Source organism: Aphis gossypii, chromosome 2, assembly GCF_020184175.1.
Source record: "Aphis gossypii isolate Hap1 chromosome 2, ASM2018417v2, whole genome shotgun sequence".
NCBI classification, from domain to species: domain Eukaryota; kingdom Metazoa; phylum Arthropoda; class Insecta; order Hemiptera; family Aphididae; genus Aphis; species Aphis gossypii.
In genome coordinates, this window is record NC_065531.1 from 79,929,091 (window position 1) to 79,948,612 (window position 19,522).

The 19,522-nt window shown below is 30.9% G+C and overlaps 2 protein-coding genes across 9 annotated transcripts in view; one reads left to right on the top strand and one right to left on the bottom strand.

Annotated features, from left to right (window-relative positions):
* Nucleotides 1-18,085, top strand: part of LOC114123037 (protein NDRG3) — a 64,929-nt gene extending 46,844 nt beyond the window's left edge. For 5 of the 8 annotated variants that reach the window (XM_050200003.1, XM_050200005.1, XM_050200004.1 and 2 more), the window contains 3 exons: nt 6,863-6,947; nt 12,405-12,452; nt 17,128-18,085. In XM_050200003.1, the coding sequence (XP_050055960.1) occupies nt 6,863-6,947; nt 12,405-12,452; nt 17,128-17,222 (228 nt within the window). In that variant the 3' untranslated portion in view covers nt 17,223-18,085. Of the gene's footprint in view, nt 1-6,862; nt 6,948-12,404; nt 12,651-15,294; nt 15,468-17,127 lie in introns of all 8 variants that reach the window. The other 3 variants (XR_007603853.1, XR_007603852.1, XM_050200001.1) reach the window with 3 other exon arrangements.
* Nucleotides 1,057-6,319, bottom strand: LOC126549738 (glucose dehydrogenase [FAD, quinone]-like). The gene is given in 6 exon segments (XM_050199999.1): nt 1,057-1,462; nt 1,465-2,549; nt 3,021-3,254; nt 4,255-4,473; nt 4,556-4,594; nt 6,036-6,319. Coding segments are annotated over 6 exon segments (1,941 nt in total). The 5' UTR covers nt 6,115-6,319; the 3' UTR covers nt 1,057-1,177.
* Nucleotides 18,086-19,522: the final 1,437 nt, after the last annotated feature.

A 19,522-nucleotide genomic window follows, 5' to 3' on the forward strand; every position in this document is an offset into this window, starting at 1 on the left:
TGTTGACGACAATATCGACATGCATTTTTATTCAAAGATATATAATATAATATTTTCAGGGGAAACATTGAGTTATTGTTTGTATCATATTGACTGATGACGTTCCCAATTCGCGATTTCTAAACTTTAGATCAAGCAATTTTGTTTTTAAACCAACTTAAGGCTGTTTATTATGTATCACCAGAACAACGATATTGTTCAATACTCGAGAAAAACCAATATCGATTTGAAATCCACACCATTGTTCTGGTTTTTTCCTCCGTTTCCGTTCTAGATAGGTGCTAGTATTTTTTATTTGTTGTACAATCGTTTTCAAAAAAAAAAAAAAAAAGAAAAAATTATAATAAATTGCGTATGCTGATAGATTTTACTTTTGGACTACAATAGCCTGTCAATGGACGTTGTAACTCGAGTTATAATGGTAACGAGAATTTGGATTTTCTTCCCTTCGGGATTACAACGATACTTTAAACTATCAAATATCCTTCTTGTCAGTAATAACCGGAGTATTTCATTTGAGACGAAAGTAAACTTTGTGGTGTAGTTTACGATTATGTAGGTTACTGCGGGTTAGGTTATTTGTGCGCGATAAATGTGGTGGTTGCAATCATACTTAGAAAAAAGCTCGAAAATATCTAAGTATTCAAAAAAAAAAAAAAATAAAAGTTCATAATTCTTGGTAACTGAGTGTATAAATACTTCTCTGTACAAAAACTCAGACGAGGTAAACCGTATGAGAAATAAATAATACACCGCGCATTGGAGTTATGGCCAAAGTATATTTTAAACAGAGTAGTCAACTTTCATATATATTATAATATAAAGATTATATTGCGTTGGTATTTATTTATATTTTAATACTTAGTAACAATTTAACAATAGTACTTACTCTAAGTGATTTAATAACATTGCATAACATTACGATACGACGTTACACATCAAAACATGAAAGAATAATAATAATAAAAATAGTATGTTACAACGCGGAAATGAATATTAAACGGTAGGTACGCCGCCAATAACAGTAATAGAAACGGCCTTTTGATGTGTATACTGCAAGAGTCTGAAATTATTTTTTGAAGCTCGACAAACGATATATTTTGAATTCGTATAACCGCGCATACCGCGTATACCGCGGTACCGCACACGTGACCTAACCGTCGTCTGGAATCGCGCGTCAGTGCCACGTGTTCTTGATAAAATGCGCGGCCCTCTCGGCCACCATGATGACGGGCGCGATGGGATTGCAGTTGGGCTGGGTCGGGAACACGGACGAGTCGGCCACGCGGACTCCTCGGACTCGGTGCACTCGCAGCTCGAGGTCGACGACTGCGGTCGGGTCGGAAGCCGGGCCCATCTTGCACGTGCCCGCGTGATGGTTCTCGCCGCGAGTGTGGTACCGGACCAGACACTTCCAGTACGGGTCGGTTCCGAACGCGTGCCGGCTGCACTGATCGACGGGTTCCGGTCGACGGTGGCGCCCAACCTCTGCAGCGCCTTGGTGCGCGTCACCAGGTCGTTGGCCAGCCGCAGTCCCCACACCAGCACGTCCACGTCCGCCTCGGCGGCCAGGTAGTTGGGATCGATGCGCGGCCGGACGAACGGGTCGGCGCTCGCCAACCGGATGGAGCCCCGGCTCAGCGGCCGGATGTTCACCGGCCGGACGTTCATCACTACCGGGGCCGTGGCCGCGGCGCACTGGCCGCCGTACACCGGTAGGGCGTAAGCGCAGTTCGGCGAGTAACCGTCGAAGAACAGTTGCACGTCGGCCGGTTCCGCGGGTCCAGCCCTGTCCGACCGCAGGAACGCGGACGTCTGCAGGCCGCCGGTCGTGGACAGCGGCCCGGACCTGTGCTTCATGTACTGGCCAATGGCGTCGAACGACAGCAGTCGGTCGTTGGTGACGTTCAGCTGAAACGTCAGCTTGCTGGCCACGTGGTGCTGCAGGTTGTGGCCGACGCGCAGGTCCTGCACCACCGGCACGCCCAGGGGCCGCAGGTCCTCGGCCGGCCCGATGCCGGAAAGCATGAGCAGGTGCGCGGACCCGATGACGCCCGCGCACAGGATCACTTCCTTCCGGGCCGTCAGCCTCCGGGTCCTGTTCGAGCCGTCCACGTACTCGACGCCGTATACCGACCGCCGGTCCGCGGCCACCAGCAGTCGGGTCACGTGGCTGTTTGTCCGGACGCGCAGGTTGCTGCGGGTCCGTAGGTGTGGCCGCAAGTACGCCGTAGGCGTCGTCACCCGCGTCTTGGCGCTGCTCATCATCAGCTGAGCGATCGAGAAGCCCATAGGTTCCGGATCGCTCATGTCGATCTCTTCGTACCCCAATTCTTGCGCGGCCTCCATCAGAGTCCTTGTGATCGGCAAGATTTCGGTGGGTTTTTGCACCGAGATCGGGCCCCGATTTCCGTGGTGTTCCGTGTGGTAATCCTTGTTGTTCTCAGACATCTTGAAAAACGGCAACACGTCATCGTATCCCCACCCGACGTTGCCGTCCCTCAGCCAACCGTCGTAGACATCCCGGTGCCCTCTCGAGTACATCGAACCTTAAACATGCGAAGAAAACTACTTCGAGATACTTTGAAATAACATAATACTACTATACATACTATTCAATCATCATAAATTTTCATTTATGATTGTGTTTTACGAGTCAAAAATGCAACTGACCGATAATTGTACTGGGAATTCATTTTCCGAAATGTGAACTTACACCCTTAACTCGTAAAAAAGTTGTATACAAATTTCCTAAGTTTGAAAATAATTTATGTAACATAATGGCATACAATAGTACTGTATGATCTATGCGTATGATATATATATATATTTTAGAAAACATTTTATCTTTTAAATTTTCAAAAGTCTGAAATTTCCTTCTAAAATACTGACATTAATAATTGTAGCTCGTGTAAGTTAGGTTGCTACTTATGAATAGGATCAACACTCTCAACCCGTATCATATTTTGTTTTTTAAATAATTATTGTCGTCTTCATCGTGAACTTAGAAGTATATTTACCGGACAGTACAGCTGTTCCACCCAACACTTTTCCACGGGGCCAACCACACACTCCTCCGTATGCCAAACAAGCGTTTTTTTGCGGCGTCGTATTATACTGCCAATCATACTTCGTGGCGATCGCTGAACTCAGCAAAGCAGGTATATCGGTTGCTGCCGGTTGTTCTGGACCGGATTCCAATAGGGTCACCGTCCAGTTAGGATTTTCCGACAGTCTTCCTGCCACTACGGGACCTTAAAACGTACATTATGATTATTATTCTTAATGATCATTGGTTTTTTTTTTTTTAATTGACCCACATATAGTATTAAAATCATTATTCTAAATAGTTTAGAGTTAATTACTCTAAATAACGATAACTGTTAACGTAGTGTACAGTAAAGTAACATTTTTATAGGTTGAGTATTTTTGGAAATCTTACACTGCACACATATTTTATTGAGAAAATGAAAATCTCCGGTAAAAATTTTTATTTGTAAACAATATGCTAATAATTTTTAGTATGCAAAGCTTATAATGTACTAATTAAGTACTTAATGTATACAGCTAAAGGGGTTTTTAGTTTCGAAATTTCGATCATTAAATTTGTTTTTACTTGAACAAACGAACTATATTGTGGGTATTTCATAATTTATTATTCTGTTCGTATTGCACCCTTTGTTTATTAAAACGGTATTAATTTTAAAATGTTAAACTTTGATATTAATATTAAAATGCCGAAAATAATTTTTTGTCAACAATTTTTAAGTGCATAATCTAGTACTGCAGGACTAATCATCTAATAATTATATTAGAATTATAAGTATAGATTGGGTCAAAAAGATAATCTTCAAATTATTAAGATATTATACTCTTCTCAATTCCTCCAGATATTAGGATTTATTCTAAAAATATTAAACATTAGATATCAGATTTGTGGCTCAAAAAATGTCAAAATGTTAAAATGTTTACAAAAAATATCTAAATGAGAATTAAAAATTAAAAAAATTAAAGTTGTTATTTAAAAATCCTAAGTAGATTATAGTATTATACTGTTTTAAATTTTAATGAATAGAAGAACAGGATAAAAATGTTTATTTGTATGAAAAAATATAACAAGGCTTTGTTAAAAGCATTATAAATTAAAAATAACAAATCAGATTTTTCGGTTATCTACCCAAAATAAAGCTGCTATTATTTATCTTACGCGTACTACTTGTTATATTAAGTTTTTTTCGAACAAGACTAACTTACCAGAAACTCCTCCGCCAACTACTATGAAGTCTACTTCGTCATGGTCATCATGAGGTTGCTCGACCACTCTTCTACACGAATCGATCAAAGCACAATCGGATCTTATCAAAATGTCGGCTGCAATCATAAATTCTTCCAAATCGGGATTCGATTTACATAAGTCCTTGATGAATGACGTTTCTATGTGTTCAACATTTTGTACGCAACTTCCTAAACTTCCTAATGAATACAATATATAAAGTACGATAAATATGCATTCGTGTACATTTTAAACGGCATTACTTAACAGCATGATTGCTACCTTTATTGTTCGAACTCGTGGACGCCAACACATTTACCACTTGACACAACACATGGAAATAAAAATACACTTTCATAATTGCTTAATTATTTTTGTCATGTAAAGGAATTAAAAAGTGATATGAAAAAGCGTTTTGGTAAAATACACGTGGCTATACTAACATTAATAAGTAATTATAAAATCTAGTCACTGGTCATAACCAGTGGAAGGAAACCTGTCCGAAAGTTTAAGAACGAATAAAACGACTAAACATCCGTGTACGCGAAAACGCGAAATGTTCAATATTATATCTATGGTTTTCGTTAATTAACCGTCATTTATCGCTCTTGAGAAATCACATAGGTGTGACGAAAACAATATTGTATACATAATATATTTTATTATATAAAACGGATTCCAGATACACGTGGTTGTGTACAATTTTCACCTAGGTTATATTATTATATTTAGGTATATGCAAATCGAAAAGATAACAATAAGGGGTCACTAAATTAATGTTTAACGTGTAATTGTTAGACGACGCATTTATATTTATTCAAATGGATGACTTGGCCTTAAAATTTATCGTGCACTTTTGATGGCTTCTATACTAAAATATTATTTGTGCAATATGTAAAACTACGAAAATTGCATTACATAACACGTAACGCGTAAAATAACTATTAATTAAGTATTGTTATTATTACGATTGATTTTTTTTTATTATTATTATTAAAATGATTATTAGTAACACGGGTTTTAACTGACTTTGATTACCATATAGAAGTAACTACTACAGCTTTAAGTATATCAAAATCTTTTTCACATTCATACTATAAGTTTCTCGTTACATAATCAATTAAATTATATTGCTGTGCAACAAACATGACACAATAGAACAGAAAACGCATGTAACTATAGTTTATTTAAAATATATTACGTATAGACGTAAAAATTTATATATACTACGAAAGTATGAATTACATAACCCTCAAGCTAATGGATTGATTTTTGACTGGATTAAATCAGATGAGTATATCTATTAAACATAATAGACAAAAAACTATTTCAAATTTATTTGTATAGTTAAATATTATAAATACCTATTCTATATTCATGGTAATTAAGTCAAGGCAATCGCTTATAACCTTAACACACAAAGATCCTCTCAAAAAATTTTTAGGACTGTAGGTATAATAATCTAATTTTTTATCTGTTTGTACACATAGTATGAGACTTGTTAGTATATTGACAAAAAATATAAGTTAAATATTATAGTGTAAACAACTTTGAATACATTTAAAGCTCTTAAAGTTATTTAGAATATCACGATAACTGTATAATGAATCTGATTTAGTAATGAAATTGTTATAATATTGCAGTCCTAAAACAACTGTAGAAAGTTAGACTATTATGAAATTACTTAGGTTAAATATTTATTAATAAGATGATACTTTTTACGTCTCGGTTATAATGAATAAGATAATTCAAATTTATTTACCTTTATGTTTTATGTGTTTTGAAGTAACAAGCACGTTTAACACTTGCACAAATAGTAGTAAGTAAACCAAAACATGCATATTTAAATAAGTAAAATAAAAACGTTTGATTAAATTCAATAGAAATAAAATAAAATCGAATTAATAAAAAAAAAAAAGATACTAACCTAGATGATTATTGTTGTACTGACATAAAAAATGTAGAATAAACACTATATAGAAATACAAAAGAGAAAAAATTTATTTTATGCTTATATAATATAAATACTCATATGTGTGACGTGAATTTAAGGCGTACTTACAGCGTAAATGTCCAATCTTTAATACGTGCAATATCTATGAGTAGTTGACATTTTTCATTGTTTAATTTCGGATATGATTAAATGTAACAACGCGTGCAGTGCGCAGTCATTGCACATATTATCATTATTATGTGGCAATTAATGTTAAAATATGATTATAAGTGTGTGATACCTTCGTCGTTTCTATGACATACGTTCGAAAACCGTATTCGTCTAAAGTCTCGTAATTTCATTAAAATACGATGTGTATATTCAAAAACCTATGACCGTTTTAAAAAGTGATTTAAAATTTTATTTAAATTTTATTTATTTCCGGCCCGTGGTGTATTATAAACGTCGATCATAAATGTATACACCAAATATTCTAGTGGAAAAACGGAGTTCGGTTTCAAAATCATGATCCGTTCGACGAAACGAATGAAAACTGTCACATGTCGATTTTGAAAATATACGTCTCGACATGGAGTCGACTACGATTCTGTTGTTACTAAGTACTAATGTCATCGGTTTTTTTTTTTTTTTTTTAGATATCCGACTGTAGCATGGTGCTGGAAGAGGTACCACAAAAAATGTGTGAAGCGTTGCGGCTTTTCTTGCAAGGACTCGGTTACGGTAAGCCAAACCAGTCTTCGTGCACAGTAAAATAAGCGGAAGTTTTCCTATTTGTCTAATGCTTCGACGTTTATACTGAAAAATACAATAATTTTTTTGTTTTTTAATTATTAATAACAAAAGCAGTACACCTACGTATAATAATAATAATATTGGAGAACTACCTAAGCCACAAATTTGTAGTCATATAATAATATTAAATTCACACATTTGTACGTTAATCATTATTTAGTCACAATGTGTCGTTATTGTTTTTTTTTTTCATTATTAATACATACATTAACAATATATACATATATATATATATTTATATAGATATATATATGTATATATGATGGCAATTTATAAATGGTTGGGGTCTTTATAGGCGTATATACGTTTTTTTTTTTTTTTTGGGCTCCCTCATTCAATTTTGTCAACAAACGAAACAATTAGTGCGATCGCGGATTTGTATTGAAATTAATAAAAATCTTGTTAGATGATTTTCTTGTTGTTGTACACTCTGTGAGTATATTTTATATTTCCGTTCAACTGCTTCTATACTACAATATAATATTAAATAGGTCATCGAGTAAAAGTTTCGTTCGTTCGTGTACGATGTGAATCACGACACAATGTTGACGAGCCATATTATATACCTATATAGGTATTTTGTTGTGGCGCAGTCCGCAAAACGGCGGCGTACGCGAGTTTTATTTTAATTTTCTTCGTCTGTCGAATAATATAAGAACTCGACAAACGAACAACAATAGTCGACCGTTGTCAAAAAAAAAAAAAAAAAACGTTTATGCGTTCATAAAATTCAAATTAAATCCACTAATAATAATGTTGAGATAAGTCCTCCTGCGTGTACGCCGCTCCATAACAGTATGTCCACCACATAATAGTACTTAAGAATTAAATGATAAATCGTCGTCGTCACATATAACATTGGTACATTGCAAATATTTATACGACACACGCATAATTTCATATCAATATATTTGTTGCGTTTAATTTGTGTGCACTACATGTATACATATTTTGTAAAATTTAATTACGAGCGGTTCGGAGTTATCAATCGCAATAATACACAAAACGTTTAGACGATCGTAAAAAAAAAAAAAAAAATTTAGTTGTTATCAAAATACGCATAGGTATAATATATCTGGCATACGCCGTGCGGGTGTGTATTACACTACCTATAAACTAGATACGGTGTGCACTCAACGTTACTAAACAATTCTAATATAAATCCGATTTGACCTGAATCGCTCGTGATTTGTCGCCTTTGTACTTTTTATAGGTACTAATATTATATACTGTTCATTTTATATTATACATAATATTTATATAATATTCAAGTAGTGATCATTTGCTACAGTATTACACATTCGACATTATAGATTTATTATATAAACCATCATGTATATATAGGAATATTTATTTGACTGTAATAGGTGTGTTACATTATATGTTTGTTTTTGTATTTTAAAAATATTGTTTTTACGAACGGTTTTATTACAAACAAATCAAAATTAACTATTTCTTCTCTTATATATTAACAAAAAAAAAACTAATAATTATTATATAAATTAAAATATAATAATTTTATAATTTATAGACGATATACGTAAAGATAAATTCGAATCTTTGTTATGATCAAAGGCTGTAATAGGCATCTCGGTTTAAAATGAATGATAGATCCATGATTTTATATTATAATATTTGTATTTTAAATTGTAATAAAACAGTCGACATTATAATATGCCTCAATGACATATTATATGTACAATTGATTAAGTAGGTAATGATATTTTTAAAAAATAAAAAATAATACATATAAATGTGCGTTTAAGTGAATAAATCAAAATACAGTGAAATTATATAACTTTATTGTGTTGATATTGTTATGTGTGACTGGTGCGTATTGACTGTGTCAGATAACTTGTCTTTGATAAGAGACGTCAATCAGCTATTCAAATGTTATGATTTTTACACACGAGTAAACGTCTACAACTGCAGTGAACGTACGGTTTTAGACTGAACTAATATCAATGTGTTAATATTGAATTACTTATTTATGTGATTTTATATATATATTGTTAAATTACATCGGCAAGAATAAATATCACTGGATTTTGTTTAAACCAGTAGACGGAAAGCACCATATTTCTCAAACTAAAGTCAAACTAAATGCATATACATATATATAGATTACATCTAAGATGAATAGATAAAAAGAACTTTGTATTGAAACTTGCCAAGTGAAAAGTTAGTATGACTGTTAAGCAATTATATTATAATGTTATCATACGAAAATAACAAAGATTTAATTAAAACAAGAGTTTTCATTTTAGAACTTACATATATGTCTCTTGTGAAATGTACTCTAATTTCAATTCGAAACGTTACCCTCCTATACTTTTTATGTGTAAAAAGAGTTATATAAATTTTTTTTTCTTTTTTGTTGTATAAATGAACTTTAGTCAATAATATGAATCAACTCGTTTAAAAAATCAAGTTAAAAAAAAAAAAAACGGAGAGAACAGTTGAAAATTCGTTAACAATTACTGTAGTATTAATAAATAATAGGTACACTACAACAAAACGGTAACATTCAGACGTTATGTCAAATACATTTCATTGCAAGTGCCGCCGACCAGTCCGGAAGAAATTATCATAATCTACAACACGCAATTAATACATACATTATACATATATAATATATAGTTTGCAATTAAATTGTTTTTTTTTTTTTTGCAATTTTTATATAAATAGATAATATGCTTTTTGATATTAATTATTGTTATGTATACGTAATATTTATTCATTGCATTAACATCAATAGGTAGATTATTGATCAGCTTCCAACACGAATGGCTAATTTTAGAAGGTTATTCGTTAGACACGGATAACGTATTACACCTATTAGTGTGTACGACGGTGTCACGAGTATGAATACATGTTAGCGCGTAGACTTTGCACCTTTGCTAATAGCATATTGCATTATGAAGACCACGTCGACATTGAATTCGATATTTTAAGTACGGAGGTACTTATTATAAACGGATTCAATGGGTACACCCACCTAAGTAGTGTATAGTCATAATTAATGTGGCTCTATAAATTTCATCGGCGTCGATAAAACGTCCTAATTTCACATTTATCCTGCAAACGCAAGGACAAATTTCTTCACTTATAATTTTTCGTTACAATAATAAAATATCCGATACAGGAAAACTGAGAAAACGTTTTCGTAATAATTAATTAATTCAATATACCTACAGGATTATGCATGTTTATTTTTATTTCTTTATTGGGTACCCGATTCCGTAAAACTGCAGAAATATTATCGGTTTATAAAACTATTGCTAATATAAAATAAAAAAAACGCAATACCTCCGACATGTATAATATTACACAGATAATAATATATTCTCAGAATAAAAATATATTTGTCTGCTCTAGAAGTGCGTGTTTTTCTTCGCGGAATTCAATTCAATTCAACCGCTCTCGCTGATAACATATTATTTTTACGATAGGTTTTTAGATTTTTTAACGTCAATTTGTGTTTTCAATTTCAACCATCAACACCGTCGATAATAATAACACGACCTTTTCACACCTTTATTCCTCGTTTGAGCACGTCTATAGACGAAATTGCATCGGATCGTACTCAAATCGATGTCCTTCCCGTAATCTGCGCGTGTTTATTATAATATAATATAATGAACAATATAATAATATAGTCTGCTGCCTGCGCCGGGTCGACGTCTATTGTAATGTACCTACACGTACATACGTTTTGCACACATTTCACCACGCAATTTTCTCGTAGTGTACGTATATATATATTTATATTTAATATTTATATATATATACACGACACGTCGATACGTGTATCATGCTCGTACACCATATTGTATAATAATGTAGTATATATCTACCTGACTATTAATTTTGTGCGCACGCGAACGAGAAAAATCGTTTAAACGTATTATAATAATACATAATCGTGTTATATTGCCGTGAGTAAAATAAAAAAAATATAGCCATTTTTTCGAGCCGAAATCTCGGACGAGTGTGATTGTATTACAATAATATCGCCTACGTTTAAAATATTGTACACAATATATTATTATAATACTCACACGTGCGAGTTCGCACACTTGCACACGATGGTATGATATACGTCTTAAATATAACAGTCTTATAATAATGTCGTGTCGAGACGTATGTAATTGATCGTTACCGCGAAACCGTGTTTACTATACCGCAGTTTGTCCGTCCAACGACGGCTGCCTTGTACGCGTTATTACCCATGTATAGGTATAAGGTATATTATACAGCCGAATTCGCCGTCATTTTAGTCTAACTCACACCAGTCATATCATGGCTGGACGATTGTTGTTACAAAATTATTATTAAACGCTATACGACGTGCGATTTGACCTATATAATGATGTATCTACAACAAAATAATTCTTCGTGATGTGTGTGTGACTTATACTATAAGCGTACGAAGCCATCATTTATTGCACGATTTTATAATATTATATTAATAATCATGTTTTTTTAATTTAACACATTCATTATATTATATTATTGTTAAATATGTTTGTGCATCTATGTTTTTTTTTTTTTTTTTTGTATTTGTTATTATGATAACGAAATATTATATATTATTAATATTAAGTATATTATACTAATATCATAAAATATTATATACATATTTAGGTACGCGGTGCTTCTTTTAACCGATTTGTTATTGGAATGTCAAAGACACAATGCAATTTTATCGTAAAAGTATAAACTAACTGCCTTATAACTTCCACCCTCGTGTTTGTCGGCGAAATCACAACTACAATATCGATTGATTTTAATTTTTAATCGGTGACCTATATATTTTTGATTTTATAATCGTGAAAGCAAAATAGTTTTCTAAAAACACTTAAAATAGGCAAAACAAAAAAACCGTTCAATTTTCTGATTTCTACACCGTATTGTAAAGAAAATTTTTTTATCAAAGCTATTTTCATAACTTTAAAAACATTATCAATTTCATAATGGCAATGTATTTCTAGTATACACTATACATAATCTATAATAATCAATTGCACACATACTTTTATATATTATATTTGACTCGACACCGGTGGTTTCGCCGACACGCTCGAGGGTGACGTTTTACGTTTTTACAACGTTTTCCGAAAAGAAAAATGTGTCAAACGATTCTTAAAGTGATCGATATTAAATCTGCCGTTAAAAGGATCGCCGTATGTGCTGTGTATCGTTGTATATGAATATATATATATATATATTTATATATCTTATACAGCGTTATAATATACTACTGATAATAATTTTACTAACTTAACCTATGTAATCATATTTTTTATTTATTTTCATGTTTTTTTTTTTGTCCCGTACATGTTGTGTGCGGTGGGTGGTGGCGTCAACGGATGGTCGCCACAGCTGTGAGACTCGGCCGGCCACCGTTGACCGTATCCAGATCGGCTGAAGGTAAAAATGTACTAGCTAATGCATTTAGCGCACGGATGCACGAATAGTTAGCGCACGCACACACACCCACACACCCACACAAACACACACATCTACAGACACACGCATACACATCACACATCGAATACACCCTCCTACCTACCGGGCAAATTGATCGACTAAAAGTATATCAGCTTCGAAAAACAAAATTTGTAACACGTAAGTGTCATAATATAAAATGCTTGTGTCGGAAGAAAACGGTTTTTCAACGTTTCCATAATATTGTTATATTTTATAATGATGTCTTGCTTATACTTTCGCCTTAAACACTGTCTTATGATATAAATATAATAATATGTACTCTCTTGCCTTCTCTCTCTCTTCGCGCTCTCTGTATCTCTTTCTCTCACGATTTTCTATTTATGAACTTCACTCACTTTCTTATTATTGTTTTTTATTATAATTTTTTTTTCAAAACAGTTTTGTCAGAATAATAATCGTGAGGCTGGGCATTTGAGGAGTTTAAGATGAGACGGCATTTTTTTCCGACGTGTTAAAGTTTTTCACTCGAGAACGCCATAATTGTTTTGCATTTCAAATAAAAATTACAATTATATTTATGCCTATTGTTTTATGTGTATTAAATTTTCTCGACTGCTTGGTCATTGTTGTAAACTTGTGAATAAACTTTTCAGAATAAAACATACGTATTATATTTTCAATAATATGTTGTAATCTAAAATAATGTTTTATAGAATTTTATATTTTGATAATTTTTGATTTGTTAGAGTTCGAATATAATACTGTTACGACGAAAAATAAATTATTAAAATATAAACTTTTTACCGATACCGTCCGCCTTAAAAAAAAGTTTCCTCTATAATAACAGGTATTAAAAAATTACTCGAACATTTTAAAAAGATTATTGTTGACACGACCAATTAAATAAATTTAAAAACAAAGTTACATGGCCAAGGTAATATATTCCTTCGAAATTAACTCATAATATCACGAAATATTATTGGAAAAAAAATAAATTTTTAATTAGCGTCCAGCCTTACGCATATTATATATTCTATGCTATTCACACAACTAAAATTGCAATGCTATTTGTTTTAAACACGTGTAATTATAATATAACCAATACTGTTATTTTTATAATAATATCATTACACACACTTATGTAGATTTAATTATTTATGTATGCGTGTATAAGAAATCATTAATAACTATAAATCATTTTTTACTGACATTGACACAACTGAATAAGCAGTGTTTTTTTTTTTTTTTTTTGGTTTTTGAGGAAGGTGGCTTTAGGTTATATATAATATAGGTACAAAAACTTTTTTTTATGAGGATTTGTTCAGATCGATTGCTTCAAATCTACTACAGTCATTACGCAGTTACTTCGCAGTGCTTCGATAAATTACAATTATTTATGATAACCAATTTAAGTCAAACTGCTGTAACTTGTACATAATATTAGTTCATCTATATAAAAGCAATTTGCCCTCAAGTGCTATGTATATGTTTAAAGTTATCATTTCAGTTATCAAAATCGTCCAAGCGCACTTAACGCGTTACTAATACACCAGAGAAATCAAAATTGAAATTAACCGTTTTATATTCTTAGTGGTATACATATAACTTTGTCTACTATTCAAATTGATAAATTTTATAATAATATTATACTTTACAATCGTTCATATAGCAGTTTGATAATTTCCTTTAAATCAGTTCTGCAAACTATAACAGTTAAATATTATTATTGGTCCTCAATTTTAAATCATTGAAAACATTTAGACGTTTAATATTTAGATCTAAGTAATACTTGATCATTAAAAGAAAAAAAAGTTTAATTTTATACCTAAAATCATATCAATTAAGAATGTAAGATAATATAGGTATGAAACTGAAAGATAAATGTTACCGTGTCTATTTTTTTAATTTTAAACGAGCCTTTGAATAGTAATAAATTTGAAAAACAAATAAATTCGTAGAAATATATATCTAATAAAGTTAAATGTTTTGTTAAAAAAAAAACCTATGCCTATATATTATTGTATAATGCATATTTTATAATCTTGTAATTTTGTATTGCAATTTACTATTTATTTTTTTAAGATTTGACATTATTTGTAATCATTAATCGTACCTATAGAACTTTGATAAATATTTTCATATAGTATCAATCATAATCTTAATTTAAATTAAGTGTCTTAAAGTTATCTACATATTTATGAAATATATATTATATCACATATTATTATCATCACTATGATTCAATCTAGCGTAAATTGTTTAATGGAAACTTCCTCGATTGTAATAATCGCCCATCTTCGGCATGTATTATTTATCGATCAGGAATAAGTAATGCAAACACGATAATCATATTAAAATGCGTTCTAATATAATTATCACTATAATTTAACGAAATTAATAATCTAAATTTTAAATACGTTTTATAGTTTTTATTTGAGACCTTAATTAATCATTATATATGTAGACAATTATTAAGATACCTATTTATTGTACGTCGGTGCACAATGTATAATGTATACAAAAATGAAATTAAAAAAAATATATGCTTGAATAGCTTAATTTAATTTATTAGTTCCTTCCTAGTGACTTGTTTTTTTTTCATACATAACAATTAATAATATATCAATATAAAAATTAATGTTTCTTTTCTTTTTAATCAATTATCAAACGTATAATTAGTAAAAAATATTTATGCATTTCTGTTTTTCTATCTATTTATTTTATTATTTTCATGAAAATATAAGCTGTTTAGCATTAAAATGTATTTTTTTTAAAAGACAATTGTATTTAAAACATTTATAGAATTTTATTATAAACTTAGGTGTTAATGGTAATTCGGATAAGAAATAATGATCCCGACAAAACATTGCCGTATAGGTTCACCTAAAATGATACGAGTTTGTAATAAACAATGAATTCGGTTAAACATTTTCCGAAGATATTTCAAAACTTATCGAAAACAAATTTATTCAAGCACGTACTACGAAATCATGGGTAAATTATATACAGAAAATTAAGTATTAAATTTGCATCCCGGTTAATAACTATTTATCGTAATAGTTTAGGTATGACATTTTGCATGGATAATGTTTGATAATTTTATATGTGCTTATATTTTTTATACCTATATATTAGTATATTTTATTATACAGTCGTATATATGGCATAGGTAGAGTATTTTTAATTTAAATTTCAAAAGTTAAACTTTAAATGTTTTCTTTAGTATCAGTACTGTTTATTAATTAATATAATAATATAGTGACTATTAGAAGATAAATATTTTTAGTATTTAAATATATTATATTTTTTAATAATTTAATAATTTAATAATTTGTATATAATCTAACTTAGTGTAGGTACATACTAATTTTTATACCTATAGCAATATTAAAATTAGTTATTTTTTAAATGTAGATTATATATAATTTTCCAAGGTCAGTTATTACGTTTGAATAAAACACAATTTATATTTGAAAAAAAAACCAAATAAAAATTTAAATTAATTTTATTGAATTAAGCTTGTTAAATATGATCTAAATCTAAGTCTTTAAAAACACATGACTTACCAAATAATTTATTTTCTAAATATTAAATAATTGCCGTATTAAAACCTGACAAATTTTTATTTATGTAGGTGTTTAAAGCATACACACTATGTGAATTAATTTAACAAAGTTTGTTTGGCATTTTTAAACTGAAATCATTTTATTAGAATATAAAAGACGGTTTATAAAAATATAACCAAACTGGACGTCAGCTATTTTATGGACGACAAACAAAATTCCTCGCCGAATCGACTAGATGAGTACAACATAATATTTTTATTCCTACCAATAAATATCACGCCCGTCGATAAATATAAAAACACTCCCCTACTACAACACTACCCTTCATCGGCCATTGCCCAACCCTGCAAGACGATCGTTGAATAACATGTTTTTGATCAAAGGTACAGATAGTAGAAGTGTGCTTTAGTGTAATTTTAGTTTATTATATATAAGTATATAGTTTGTGTAGACACATAATTTTGCAATTCTTCATAATATTATACACTGTGTGTTGTGCATGTAGGTCGAAGAGATTTATTTCACTCGACTATTTTTTTTTTCTTTCATTCGAACACGTAGTTTTTGCGTCATCGTATATATAACGTATATATACGTATGATGATTCAGTGGCGTATACGGGGTTTCTGAAGGGGCGACAGGGCGAGGGTGGTCACGAGCCGTATAAGTCCAGATTACTTCTGCTCCAAGTCATACAACACGACGAGTCGCGAAAATAATCGTCTCACACACACACACACACACATTCGATTCGTGCTGGATTCGAAACCACCCTTCGTCCGCGTAAGTATACGCCACCGACAATAATTTATTAACCTAACGCAATACTAATCGCATGCATCACACATTATAGACGTAATGATAATAAGGTGTAAAATAATATATTATTTATTGTACCGTTCTGTCGTCGTCGTCGTCGTCAGCGTGCTCGACAGTGGTGTAAATCTCGGACGACTTATCGTACGATATATTAATATGTATTTATTTAGTCTGGTCGTGTGTTTTGGCCGGGCGACGGCGGTCGGATGACCGATCGCTCCCCCGCGAGTGTGTAAGTCTTTAATGACGGCCGTGGCGTTTTTTTTCAGTGATATCAAAATCCATAAGACAGTCCGCGTCCAAAGACAGCGTGCGCAGCTCGCCGTGGCCGTTCAGAATCACCGAAAACCCGCTGACGGCATGATGACATAACGCGTGTAATGCGATTATGTTATTAGCGTGCGCAGGTCGTTTGGCGACGAGAGGCGGGGAGGTTGGTGCTATAGCAACAGTTTTACAATAATAATATTATAGGTATACGCATATATATATATAACATTTATAGACACACTCGTGCAGTTTTGGCGGTCTGAAGTTTCCGAAAAAATAAAATGCCCCTGAACCGTGGTTAACCTAACCCCGATTAGTCGAAAAGGGACGAATATACTTGTTAATTTATATAATAAATATATACCCAACGGTCTGGCTAGTTCATGTTTTTTGTAGACGATTTTACATATATATAATATGTATGTATATATATATATTCGTAGACCTATATGTATTATGATAATAAACAGTTATATATGTATATGTAATGACGTTAGGGATATTGAGACTCATATCATCAAAAAAAAGCTTCAGACGTAGTTTTTTGCTAAACGGAGAAAAAAAAACTCCGTATGTATTGTTATGTATAGGTACGCCTAAAAATTAAATTATTAAATTAATATATTATTAATTATTATTATTATATGATATGATTATATTATAATCGTTAACGAATAATAAAAACGACGAGATAAACGAGTTAGTTTTAATAGACTGCACAAACACCTGCGCTTTTTTATTGTTTGTTTTTGTTGTTTTTTTTTTTTTTTTTATATATATTTTACGTTGTTGATTATTGATGTTAATAGTTTGTTAAGTGTTGCTGTTATTTAATCAAATATATTGTACACGCCGTGGATTTTATATACCGTTCTGTATGATAAAAAGATGGATTGTGATAAGTAACAATATATATAACAATGAAATTTATAATTATACATATATTTGTAATTTTAATTGTTGCATATGACTTTAAATAATTATTACATTGATAATACGTCCACTGTTTGTTCGTTATTACCTGTCGGCGTCTGTACGATCGGAACCTACGTACCTATGTGATTTGTATTGTTATAAAAATGTCTATACCTAATGACTTATTCTGTACCAATAATGAAATTACAAGAATTATTAATATGTGCTATGAATATGCATAGATACATTGTTTATAGATCAATAACAATTGTATTGTTATATCGTTTAAACGATAATAATATGATATATTATTCATGTTATATACTTTAACATGTTACACGAGTCGATATTGACAGGTATTAAAAGGTTTTAAAGGTATATTACTTACATAAATTACGATAAAATGTCAACCATTTATTCCATTTATTAGCGATAAAAATACTGTCAAAAGGTAGGTAAGAAAACTAAAATAAGGTAAACCAAATGCGTCTAAATAAGGTCTTGACAATCTAAAAATTATTTAGATAAATTACAATAAGACGTCATAATTTATTAGGGAAAAAAATGCAGACAAAAACTAGGTAAGAAAACTAAAATAAGGTAAACCAGACCGCGTCAAAATAAAGAAAAAAAATAAAGAATTAAAAACATTGAAAAGAAAAATTAATCATTCGTACAGAATAATATAAACGTGACCAAGTGACCAACAACAAATTAAATGCGGACCAAACATAATATTATCGTTGATACTACGAAGGCACTACGGTTATGTATAACCCTTTAATGTCAAATGATAATAATGCCTATAATGTTTTATGGTATAATTATATTAGGTATATCATCAATGTATTAAGCACTTCAAGGTAAGCTTAAAATGATTAATACTTAAAATATAGTATCATAAATAAAAATTACTAGCAATTGTTTACTTGTTTATTTATAAATTATTTAGTGTTGTTTTTTAATGCATAAGCCATAAGATAACTATTTTATTTAAATTGTTTAAAAAACTTGTTCTTATGATAAATTCACATTCACATTTTTTACAATATCATTATACATATTTTTTTTTTTTTTTTGAAGAAATAACTCAACCTTTCCCTTTTTTTAATTATCAACCAGGTACCTATAGTATCTAAAATTTAGTTAATTATTTTCATTCAAATTATATAAAATCGTTTAAGTCCAATTCGTAAAACATCAATAAAATAATTTAAGTTGAAAAATCATCTCATCTGCTTATATTTAAAGATTTTTATTTTATAATTTAAATGCATATATAATAATATGTTTAAATAGAATATATATATACTATTATCAAATGCATTATTATATATATATTTTTTTTTTCAATGAATAAATATACATTTCAATAGATGCTTTCCAAATATTTATAATTATAGGTAGTTAGTTTTACAATTATTTTAAATCAGTTTATATTTTTACTGCAATATAATAAATATTACTAATGAGTCAAAT